General features: G+C 50.1%; 1 protein-coding gene across 2 annotated transcripts in view; it reads right to left on the bottom strand.

Annotated features, from left to right (window-relative positions):
* Window positions 1-4,698: 4,698 nt before the first annotated feature.
* C21H1orf116 (chromosome 21 C1orf116 homolog) overlaps window positions 4,699-12,411 on the bottom strand; it is a 36,634-nt gene continuing 28,921 nt past the window's right edge. For both annotated transcript variants that reach the window (XM_031438667.2, XM_031438668.2), the window contains exons 2-4: window positions 10,763-10,948; window positions 8,743-8,920; window positions 4,699-7,499 (exon numbers count right to left, since the gene is read on the bottom strand). In XM_031438667.2, coding sequence (XP_031294527.2) covers window positions 5,956-7,499; window positions 8,743-8,920; window positions 10,763-10,948 — 1,908 coding nt within the window. In that variant the 3' untranslated portion in view covers window positions 4,699-5,955. The remainder of the gene's footprint in view (window positions 7,500-8,742; window positions 8,921-10,762; window positions 10,949-12,411) is intronic.

Consider the following 12,411-nt stretch of genomic DNA (forward strand, 5'->3'; position numbering starts at 1 on the left):
AACCCCTTGGCAAGAGTCGGTGTGAGTCAGACGTGTAGTGGTCACAGCCATCTTGTGTTGTTGTCCCCCCCCCCCCCAACTCCCCTCACACTTTCAGGCGCAAAGGTAAGGAGGCAGAGAACACTCCAGAGCTCAGTGAGACACCCTTGTTCATAGAGAAGAAATTTTCTTTAAAAATCTCTTGGGGCAGATACTCAGGTCATGAGGGGCCCAGAGTGTGGGTGGAGGTGAGGATTTCCTGGGTGTGCTGTGACTCACCAGGAGGGAGAGAGAAGAGAGAGAGGAGAGAGAGGGTGACACGGAGGTTGTGGCAGGCTGCATGCCTTTTGTCAGGACATGCCTGATCTTCAGTTAAAAACTGAAAAAACAATGAAATGCTTAAACTTGATTTCCCGTGGGGGTCAGTTAGAGGCCTGGGCTTTGAGCCTGGACTGATAGGAGTGGGGACAGCGAGGGGGCCATGGGACGGGCAGGTATGGGGGACCATGAAGTGGCACCATAGATGCGAGGGGACACAGGAGGGAGGTTGGCTGCAGGAGGTTCTGGAAACTGGATGAGGGCTTTTGGCTGTTTCAGGCTGAGGAATTTAGGTGCAGGCTAGGATTAATCCAGTCCTCAAGGGGGACCCATTGGCATCTGAATTACATTATATAATATGTAATTACATAGTAACATTAATAGATTGCATTTATTGAACAATGTGTCAAGTGGGTTTGTTTTTGTTTTTAATTGAATGAAAGATTCTTTAAATTCTATAGTGCTTTACAAGTTCTAAAAGTTTCATGTGCATGATCTCATACAATCCCCTAATAACCCTTTTCCCCTACCTGTGTGTTGCCCCGTTTCCATTCCCTCCCTCCCCACTGGTAACCACTAGTTCTGGGTATCTGTGTCTGCTTCTTTTTTTGTTACACTCACTAGCTTGTTGTACTTTTTAGATTCCACAAAATAAGTGATCTCATACAGTCCTTGTCTTTCTCTGGCTTATTTCACTTAGCACAATGCCCTCCAAGTCCATCCATGTTGTTGCAAATGGCAAAATTTCATTCTTATTTTTATGACCGAGAGGTTTTCCATTATATATACCACATCTTCTCTATCCATTCTTCTGTTGATGGACTGTTAGGTTGGTACCATGCCTTGGCAACTGCAAATACTGCTGCTGTGCCCATTGGGGTGCATGCATCTTTTAGAATTATGTTTTCATTTTGATCGAATGTAAGTGTTTTTTAATATGTATTATCTCATTTGATTCTATTCTCGTGACAACTGCAACAGGGAAGTATTGTTATTGCTTCTGTGGGGTTCGTTCCTGTTGTAAGTTCACTTTTTTAAACTCCATTTTTAAACTAAGTAACTGCAGGACAGCATATAGTTCCTTGAACAGCACAACAAAGGAAGTTAAAGGAATCAAAGTGAAATAGACTGAAAAGGAAGTTGAGGTGCAGAGAGCCTGACTCCTAGTCTGTGCTCTTGGGCACTGGATGTCCTCTCTTACCCCCTCCCCTCCTCCATGCATCCACCCGTCCACCCATCCCTCTCTATTTATATCTACTTATAGGCACAATTCCTCTTTATGTGGGAGGCTGGATTACATAACTTAAGCATTTCCTTCCTTCCAGCTCTCGGGTACTATGACACATGTTTTAGCTTAGACTATGGGGTGATTGTTTTTCGCAGGGTGCTGGTCTTCCTGATTCAGTAGCTTGGACTTATTTAAACATACGTTTCAGAGCTGGCATGGATCTAGGGGACAGTCCAGTTGAAGTCCCTCATTTTATGAATGAGATGAAGTGACTCACTAAAGCTCACTTGCTCCAGAGCTTTTTCAAAATAATCTGGATACATGGCAAATGGCGAATAAAGACAACACTCTAGAAAGGCAATGAGCAAGAGAGAATGGCGGCTGGGATTTCGAACATCACCTGTTTGTGCCTCACTTGTATGCCGAGTCAGTGATGATGACGGTGGTGGTGGTGACTCCTGCAATTCACGGGCTCTCATATCAGAAGGGATTCGGAAAGATCATCCAATATACATTCTTGCTCCTGCTGACTAACGCTTGATTCATTCCTGAAAGATGCTTACCTTATTTTAGAAAATGCCCTAGAATTCCTGAAACCTTTTTTAGCCTCTGCCTCTTCCTGATTTTAGACAAAGTTCCTTCCTGTTATGTAAGTTTATTCTTTTTCTCCATGTTAAAAACAAATAGCTATAGAGCAGCATATAGTTCCTTGAACCACAGCAAAGGGAAGGTAAATGAAGCAAAAAGAAGTAAACTATCTGGTTATGGGCAACAAGAAATTGATGATGAGTGGGAAGCTGGGTTTGGGGATAGACAAGCTGGAAATAGCTGGCTCAGCCTTCATCGAGATAGAAACGCCATCTTCCCTCAGATCCCTGTGTTTCCAGATTCTGGGAATCATGGTGTGGGTGAAGTTGAGTCACTCGGAGAGCATGCCAAAGCCTACTTCTTACTTTGGACTTTCATCTGCAGCAAGGTCTCTCCCATTTCCCCTCAGAGCTGAACTGGGTGAGCTCTTGGCTTCCAACCCTGTCTACACTGGCTCCCTTTGAGAAGGACGAATTGAGACCCAGAAGGAATAATGCTCTCATTGATCGAATATCTATGTTAAGTCCAGGACCAAGCTTTAAATATATCACTTGTTCATCACAACAATCTCAAAAGGATGGTATTATTATTCCCATTTTACAGATGAGGACTCTGAGGTTCAAAAGTTAAAGCTGACATCCCCAGGGTTCCCTGGTTGGTAAGTGGAGGTTGGAATAAGCCCAGATCTATAAGGTCCACAGTCACTCACAGGAAGAACAGGGCACAGGGGCACCATATCTGCATCCCTCCTTAGATTCTGATTGAGGTGGACGTGCTTTCTCATGCCCATCCCCGGGTCTCCTCCTCCTCTAGTCTGTGAACCTACAGCATCATATTCTGACAGTGTGATCCTTTTCTTCTTACACACCCAATCGTGGATCAGAGGACGATGTGGTTCATCTCATATATTTACACATATTTAAATCTCCACCGCTAGCTTTAACTCATAACATCACGTAGGGCCTGCCTGCTCTCCAGTCCTTCACCTGCCCTGACTTCCATGGAATAAGCACTAACTTTTGCACACCTATGTGCCTGTAGGGTGGCATCTGCCAGACCACACTTCCCACTATGGAGGGGGGCCCCCAAGGGGTGACTGGGCCCATCCCCCAACCTCCATGTAAGGTAGCGTGTAGGCCTGTAGAACTCCCAGGGTGGCATACGAGTGGTGATTCAGAGGAGTGGCTGCCAATGCATCTGAGGGCAGAGACCCCACCGCGCCAGGCTGGGGAGGGGCCATTCCTCTATTTGGGAGATGGTTTGTTCTTCCCCGCAGCAAGACTGCAGCAGGCAGGGTATAGCAGGGACATGAGTCCACATGGAAGTAGGGCTGTCACTGTGCTTTTTAAAGTCAAATGAATGGCCTTTACAAACCTCTGCCTGAAATTCCTCCAAAAGGGCTAAGAACCACACTGACCCCACCTTCACCTCTCCCCTAGTCAGTTCAAGTTGAACAAAGAGCAACTGTGTTTGGATGCAAGAGGATGGGTACAATTCAGGATGGTGGACGTCCTCCCTCACTGGGTCCCCTTGACCTTCTTTACAATGAAGACAACTGGGTTTAGCTTTATCATCCTATTCTTGAATCTCAAAGACCATCGTTAGAGCAAAACATGCTCTTTGAAGGGTGAGGACATGGGGAAACATGGCATCTTTAAATAACAAGGGAAGGGAGTATCTCGAATTGGGAGAACTGGGGAAATGGGCAGGATGAGGAGTCAGTGGGAGGGCAGGCTGTGTATACCTCTGTTTTGTCAGGGAGAGAAATTGCCTTTACCAGGGAGTGTGATTTCAGAGGAGGTACTCCTGACCAATCTGTTAGTCAGCTTTATGTGAATGTCAGGGCCCCAGATTCCTACCACATCTTACTTCATAGCTGGCCCCAAGCTTCTCTATTTGTCAGGGAAATTAATGAAAAATAAAGTGATCATTCCTCAAGTTGGTTCTTGAGATGCATACGAGAAGCAGTTTAACCAAACACAGCCTGTGGGGCCAGTCCTCTGGGAGGGCCTTCTCTCTCCGGGGGAGTCTGTGATAAGACATGGTTTCAGCCAGTCGTGGGAGACCCTGTCAGCTGCGACAGGCCAGGTCCTCGCCCAGGGCCAAGGAGGAGGCACCAGGCTTTTGGGCGTGTGTGTGAGCGAGTACCTAGAAACTGTCACACCCCTGCCCCACATGCCACAACAGGGTGGAGCCATCCCGTGTCCTTACCTTAACCTTCTCATCATCTTCAGAAATACAGAGCCTCCGTATGCTGGGTCCCTAAGGACACGGCCCAGAGACATTCAACAGACCTAAAGGGCACTTTTCCAGCATGGTTTCTTTGATCTGCCCCTCACATCTGGGCATCTTGGACTCCAGCCAGCTCGCATCTCTGAGTAACACATATTTCCTAAGGGGAAGCAGAGGTCGTGCCCAGCCATGTCTGACCTCCAAGCTTGTACTCACAAGCCCACACCACCTTCCCATAATACCATCTTCTGGAAAGTTCTCAAGTTGCACCATTTGGTCAGGGAATTTTGGAGTAATAATAAGTTGTTATGCTGCTACGTTCCCAAATTAAATTTAAAAACCACAACATTAAATATGATCCTGAAAAACATTTAATCTCTGATGTTTCAGAAGACACTTTAGGGTCTTGGAGAGCTTTAGGGCTGCATCCTGGTTAATGACTCCCGCAGCTTAGGGGGCTGTGTGGGTGGGCAAAGGCACTGTTTGAGGGGAGGGGCGTGCAGCATGGGAGGGGAATCAGGAACCCCAACTCTGTTATTAAACGGCACAGTGACCACAATGAGTCACTTCCCTTCCCTAGCCGGGGTGCACTGGGGTGTCACTAAGGCCCCTCCCAGCTCTGACAGTCTATGAATAATTGGCAGAGAATGTATTATGCTGATTTTCCATAGGAACAGAGGAAATTAAAAAACAACTTGCAATCGTGGGGACAAAGCCTACAACAGTTCTTTGGTATTTATTTACAAATCCTCTGGGCTTGGGCCCCCATCCCACTGTTGGCCCAGCCTTGGGGTCAGTCCTGTGCAAACCGCCATCGGAAGCAGGGGAACATCAGAGTCAGGGACCATCGTAGTTTATTTACAGAATTTAACAAGTCCATGGACAAAGCCCTCCCTGGTAAAGGTGTGCTGCGTGGGCACATATCTGGCCTTCTCAAACCAACAGGAGTGCTTCTGGCATCTGTCAATTGAAAGTTCTTAATTATAGGGATGTGTCCGATTCTTGGGACTAGGGACAGTGAGAAGACAGCAGAGGAAGAGGTAACAAAACAAAAACTCCTCTTGGCCCCGGGCCCCTGTCCAGAACTGAGACTGGAATCCTGCAAAGTGTGAGCCCATCTCCACCCATGGCAGGGATTCTGGGAGACATTCCCTGTGACCTGCATTTGCCTAATGTCCCTGGCACCTCCACTGTCTCATCTGACTGCTTTTCCTCAGGTTTAGCTGCTCCTCTACACTTGGTTCTGGCTAGGCTGAACTCTACCCAATATAAGAAAGTTTCCAACAAGAGCGGACTTCTGAGCAGTGACCCCCTGTGTCCTATAAATAGCTTCTGTGATATATACAGCCTGTCTCACACACACACACACACACACACCCTCCTGTGGAAACCATCTTCAGGATGATTCGTGCAGGCACTCCTCGGCACAACCACTGAGTATAAACGTATGCTCCAATCTCTCCCTCAGAAAGAAGAGGACATTGGAGAGAACACAACCCCTGCCCAGCCCCCGAGCTGTGAGGCGGGAAGGCTAAGTGGAGCCCCGGGTCTCTTCTTGAACAACGGGGTGCGTGGAGGGGGCTGTGGGTGCGGTGCTGATGGCCGGCGCCCTACTCCTTCAACAGGCCCAGCTTCTTCAGGGCCTCCCTTCTGTGCTCATCGGATACGCTTTTTGGCGAGATCTTGACGCTGACACAGAGGGGCCGAGGCAGCTTGTCCCGGCTCTGTCCTTGGAAAGACAGGTGTTTGGAGTGCTGCTCCTGCTCCAGGTCAGCCAGCTTGCCCACCTGGATCCCCTCGAAGTCCTTCCTGGTGCCCAGGGAGGCAGGGCGGGGCCGCGAATTACGCAAGACGTGGGGTGACATCTGGTCCAAGAAGGAGTCTTTTCCCAGAGAGGTGCTGATCTGGGGGCTGGGCGCTTTCTCAGCCGAGAGGTAGCTGCTCAGCCCCACGCCCGACCGCTCCAGCGTGTTGGACTTGAAGTTCGTCTGTCTCAGGCCAGGGGTGCTGCTCCCCTGGAGGGTCAGCCCTGAGTCTGGCTTTGGCTGCGTCGGGGGACTCTTTGCCCTCGAGGCCTTAGGGATAGGAATTGGCAGGGATTGGACTGCTGGGGCTTTCCCTGGAGTGGGTTCCTGGGCAGAAACGGAAACCTTGCCGGGAGAAGACCGCTGAGCCGGAGCCGGAGCTTTCAGCGGAGAAGGTCCCTGCGCAGGCGCAGGCGCCTTTCCCGCCGCAGGTGCGGCTGCCGAGACCGAGACCGGAGCTGGAGCTGCGGGCCCGGCCGGGGAGGGGGCCTGAGCCCGAGTCTCCTTCAGTCTGAATGAGGGCCTGCTCAAGTGGGGGCTGGGCTCATCCTGGTCCTGGGGCAGCCCCAGCTTCTCCAGCGCTTCCCTGCGTGCCTTCCTCTGCTCCTGCAGCGAAGACGGGGCCAGGCTGGCGTCTCCGGGGGCGGCCTCAGAGTGGCGGGACAGCCAGTTCTGGGGATCACTGTGGAAACTGCTTCGGCTGCTCTTCAGAATGATATTTGGCGGCAGCTTCCGGGGCTTAGGGGCTGTGAGGGGAGCCAGCTGGGCATTTGGATCCCCCCGTGATGGGACGGGAGCATCTTCAGCTCTTGAATTCTGGGACGACCCAGCACAGGGAGGCCGAGGCTGCCCCGGTGCCCCTGTCGGGCCTGTACCATTGGCCTTTTGGGACATGGCCTCCGAAGCAGCCTCCCTTTTCTTCTGGGGGCTGAGTGAGGTGTGGAGCTGGGGCGTGTGGCTCTGCTCCCCTGGCCCTTTGGGCAGGCTGCCTTGCCCAGGCTGCTCCGGCCGGGTGTCCCGGAAAGCCTCTGGTGGGGGGATGAGCGCCACGTCCAGATCAAGGGCAGCGTCCTGGGGGACGGCGGGCGCCTGGCTGGGCTCACTGCTCTGGCTGACCTGCTCTTTCTCAGGCCCTAGGACCAGCCCCTTGGGTCCCCCAGGGAGGTGGCTGTTAGTCTGGGTGGTGCTTTTCCAGAGGTTCTGGTTTCTGCCGATGTGGATATTTCTGGGGAGGCTGTAGGAGCCAGACTTGGAGCCCAGGCTCTGGGGCGCGGGTGGATGAGACAAGCTGGACGGAGTCCCTCTCCTTGGCTCTGGGCCTTGTGGAACAGTCGTCTCTTCCGGGTGTCCTGGGAGGGTCGGGAGAACAGGCGGATAAGAGTGGGCAGTGAAAACCCTGCTGCCAGGGGGAAAGAAACTGCTTTCCAAACTCTGATCTCTGGTTAGCAATGGATGGGTTTTGGTTTTTGTTGTTTCTCTGCTCTTACAGGGCAGCACTCTTGTCTGGATAGCATTTAGAGTAACAGATCAATGCTAGCAGGTTCCCTTTAACCAAGGACTAGTGTTTCCTTATGGCTGGGGAAAGGGCAGCCCCAGATAGCTCTGGGTCCCTGACTCAGGCTCTTCCTAACCCTCTACAGACGCACCAGGGTTGGCGGGGATTCGGGACAGCCCCTCTAGCTGTCCCGGGGCTCCCAGGTAACTGAGTCCAGTGGAAGCATTGAGCATGAGCAGCGTCAACAGGTGATGTGCTCTGGCTTGGCCAGCCTTCTGCCTTCTCTCACCTTTACTTTCTAGAAGCACCTGGATGATTCTGTAATGGCCACAGCCATCCCTGCACCAGAGAGTGACGTGGGCTCTTTCCTTCCAGTCAGTAAGCACATGCATCAGGCCCACTGGGCCAGGGAATCGGCACCAGGCAGCAGCGGAAGGAAGCCCCACGTCGCCATTTACTGCTCCATTTCCATGGAGGGTCTGACACATTGTCAATACATATTCGCTAAATGAATGAATAAACCATTGTAGTCTTGATACCGATGGGACTGTCCTCAGGAGTAAAGTGCCGCCCTCGCCCTGGGGCATGTGGTCCCACCCTTATGGCCACACACAAGTGCCACCTTGTTCCCCGTCTACTGAGCCTCAACACTGCTGGCTCTCCACACTCTCGGGGCCCTAGAGGGGCCACCCGCTAAAGTTAAGGGAGCCCTTCCCTCTTCTTATCTCCTGCAGCTTCATCCCCTGGGTCACCCAGATTAGCTCCCCAGACTGGCTCAGGCTCTCCAGAATCACCCCTCCCTGATTCTCTCTCCACCTCTGTGGTCATATCATTTTAGAATTTCTCCATAAGCAGACGGGAGCCGGTCAAACCCTTTTCCCTCCCAGGCCTCTGATGCTTCATAGAAAGACACAAGAGGCTGGCGTGCCAGCAATCCCTTCTTCCCTCCAGGGACAAGGCTTTCTTTTAGCCAGGAGAGTGGGGAGGAGAGTTTTTCCTTCTGCCTGCAACCCTGGGAGCAGAGGGCAAGCAAGATGGAAAAGAGGGGGCAAAATGACATACTGCTTTTCTGGGCTTCGCTAGACAGTCTCTCTTACCCTGGGGGGCAGGCTGGGTTAGGGGCAGTGCTCGGGGACCTCGGGGGTTTGTAGCTTGCTCAGACTCGTCAGTGGACAGTCCGCTGTCAGCCTCAGTGTCCAAGGAGCCAATGGTTTCCTCCAGGAAGAGCAGACACTCTTTCTCTTCAGCGGACAGGAAGTCGTAGCTGCTGTCACTCTGGAGGGAGGAGAGGGAGAGGATGCTGTGACAGGAAGTTCTGCAGAAACTGGCAGGGCTGGAGAACCACCCTGCATGGGGAAAGGAATGCTGAAGAGCTGGAAAACCTCTCCACCATGCTGTGCCGCAAACCTGCTGGAGCTGCTTCTTAAAACCGCAGGCACCAGGGAGAGCAGAGATTGTTGGGCTGTTGTTCCACCAGCACCTGAGAGCTGGGCAGGCAGGTGGCAAGTGCTCTTTTGTTTGCTGGATCCAGGGTGGAATGCTTTGGGGCCCAGAGGAAAGCAGTGCCAATTCTTCTGTCTGACATATGTCAAGTATTTCACTCCGTGTGCCTCCCATTTAGTTCTAAATTATGTGGGCAACATAATGACTTGACCTTTAACTTGAATAGTATTGCTTTTAACCTTTTGAAGTACTTCTGCATACTTGACCTGGCATGCCAAGGACAGCAAGAGGACAAACAGGAAACACAGCCAACTACTCGCTGCCAGGCGGGTGGGAACAGGGGCATGACTAGTTACAGATAAATTTACTAAATAATTTATACTTGACTTTGAAATGCATTCCATACAGGGTTTTTCCCCTTGTATATTTACTTTCTTGATGGCATTTGGCTCTGGCGAACATTCAAAAAAGTATTCATGTCTTAAGCAAATATTAACTTAAGGGAGGAAGGTGGATAAACTGGTATGGGGTTGAGTAGAAAGCAACTGAGCATTAGTATTAGGTAGAAATTAAAATAAATAATTTTCACTATGAGAAAGCACATATGAGTCCTTGGGAGAAAAGGCTATAGCCCTTTTCTTTGTGGGGACAGGTAATTAGGTTTATTTATTTATTTTGTTGAGGAAGGTACTGGGGATTGAACCCAGGACCTCATGCAAGCTAAGCAGACACTCTACCACTGAGCTATACCGAAAGGCCTTTTTAGATGGTTACTGTCCATGTTCTTCAAGGCCAGGAAGATCCAGGGAATAGTCGCTCTCCAAAGTTGAAGGCTGAAGGGAAAACCAAAAGGGCAAATGGAAACATAGGACATTTGGCTGAAGTCTCTTCCTGGCATCTCCACCCCTCTTTCTAATATTTGAGACCCTTCAGAGGTGTATATTCTCCAGACCCACTCAGATGGCCAGGAAAGACCAGCCTTATGATAACTGAGATTCAAATTCATATCCAGGAAAATTACAGTTTATTACATGCCACTCACAAATAGTTAATCACAGTGACTTTGGAAGATTTGCAACGTCTGCTTACAGAAACACCCTTTCCTGTGTATCTGGAGGCATGTGCTAAGTGCTTAACATGCATTTCATTTACTCCCTTCAAGAACCCTATGAATTCCATGTTAATATTATCCCCATCTTAAAACTGAGACTGAAGCTTAGAGAAATTAAGTAATTTGTCCAAGGACATACAGCTTATAGGTAGAGAACCCAGACTCTTAAATACTCCCTGCTCTTTGATCTTTGTAAAAGACGGAAGTAATGCTGTTCCTTGCAGAGGACTTCAGGAATCCACGTGCTATAAGGATTTATGTTCTAGTTTCCACCATGACCTCAGATCACTGACCCCGTGTCTCACCTCAGCTCAACTGCCCGACCTAATAAAAACCCGGGAAAAGTCTCAATTGTCCTGTTACTCTCTGGGGTTGTTCCACCCTATTCTCCACAGAACCGGGGGTGACTCAGAGGCAGAAAACCAACTGGTGTGATTCACTCCTGGGTGAGGAGGATGAAAGAGAAGGAGCAGTGAGCGAGGCCGATGGTGGGCAGGGCAGGGCACGGCAGGGCAGGGCAGGGGTGCGGAGAGCGGGCCAGGCTGCAGACAGAGGGTACGTACAGATCCCGAGCGGGTGGAAGTGACGCTCATCATGCTGTCGCAGCTGCCAACGCGGGTCACAGGTTCCGAGCCAGGCCCCGCTGGCCACAGCTCCCTCTCGGGCATCGCCCGAAGCAAGGTGCAGGGGCGGCGAAAGGGGCTTCCAGAGGGGAAGCCAAGGGAAGCGGAGAATGTCCCCAGCTGGGCCTGAAAAGAGAAGAATCAAAGCCACATGTGAGCCGAGCCAGGCTCAGGCGGAGAGACTCTGTCCAGGCCCCGGAGCAGCAGGGCAGCAGGGACACCAAGGAAGCAGAGAGCGAGAGAGGGCCATCAACAGCCACGACTCAAACCCAACCCACCCTAGCCCGCACAGGGACACAGAAGCCGGATGCAGAACAACACACAAGCTGGCTCACCAACATGCAGAAAGACAGACTTAGCAGTGGAGAAGCAGCCGAGTCAGAAAGGAGATGCTGTCATTCCTCCTAGTCACTTTTCTCCCTGAACCAGGGAGCTTAAGCTACATTTTCATCACTACAGACAGTAAATATTACAAGGTGAATAGCTTGGGTCCTGGAGGTGGCTGGATCTGGGCTTAAATCCCAGCTCTACCATTTACAGTGATGTGACTTGGGGGCAAATTACTCTTGGAGTCTGTCCTTGCTCATTAAAGAGGGTTAATATGAGGAGTAAATGAGGACAATTAGTACAGTTTAGTTGGCAGTAAAAACTCAAACATGGAAGGAATAAACCAGTAACCACTACTGTTCTTGTAATAAGAAAAAGACAAGTTCCATCTAGGATCAAATGAGACTGACTTAAGGGGAACAAAAATTTAGAATAAAAGGGTTCAGCTTAAATGGAAGACTAGAGCTTGAGAGAAGAAACAGAGTGCGTAATAGTACCTACTTCATAGGGTTGTCAACGTAAAATGAAATACTCCATGTAGAACACTTTGTGTGGTGCACAGCCCTATAATTGCCAGCTGCTGTCCTAGCCACACCATCACCATTGTAATGACTGCTACCACCATGGCCAGCATCACCTCCATCATTTCCCTAGGCTGGGAAGTATGTGCATGACCCCAATGGTGGGCACAAACCCAGCTGCCCCCTGGTGTATCTCCCCCTGCTGATGCTGCACTTGCTCCCAAAGAGGCTCCCTTGCCTGTGATGACTGACAAGAGCAATGTCCTAGGTCGTTTTCTCCCAACTCCAATGCATAGAGAAAGAAAAGTTTTAAGTTCATGGTGCCCATTGTAATAGCAAAGGAAGGCAGTGCCATCTTTCTTCCAAAAATTCCAGGCATTTTCTTTTCTTTTTAAATTTTACTTATTTATTTATTTTTTAGGTGGAGGTAATTAGGTTTATTTATTTTAATGGAGGTACTGGGGATTGAACCCAGGACCTTGCCGTGCTAAGCGCACACTCTACCACTGAGCTATAACCCTCCCCACCTCAGGCATTTTCATACTCCTGTTTTCAGGAAAAACTCCACCAGAATTGGAAAGGCCAGAGGTGACTCTTCTACATTAAAATGAAATTCTAGAAGAATTAAGATTAAAAGACAGTTCCAAGGTCAAGTAGGGAGCTGGGGGAGAGCTAGAATTTGAATATAGTTTGTCTGATTTTCTCCTATAATGCCATGCTTTATTTTCTACCATCTACCCT

The sequence above is a fragment of the Camelus dromedarius genome, chromosome 21, assembly GCF_036321535.1.
Source record: "Camelus dromedarius isolate mCamDro1 chromosome 21, mCamDro1.pat, whole genome shotgun sequence".
Lineage (NCBI taxonomy): Eukaryota > Metazoa > Chordata > Mammalia > Artiodactyla > Camelidae > Camelus > Camelus dromedarius.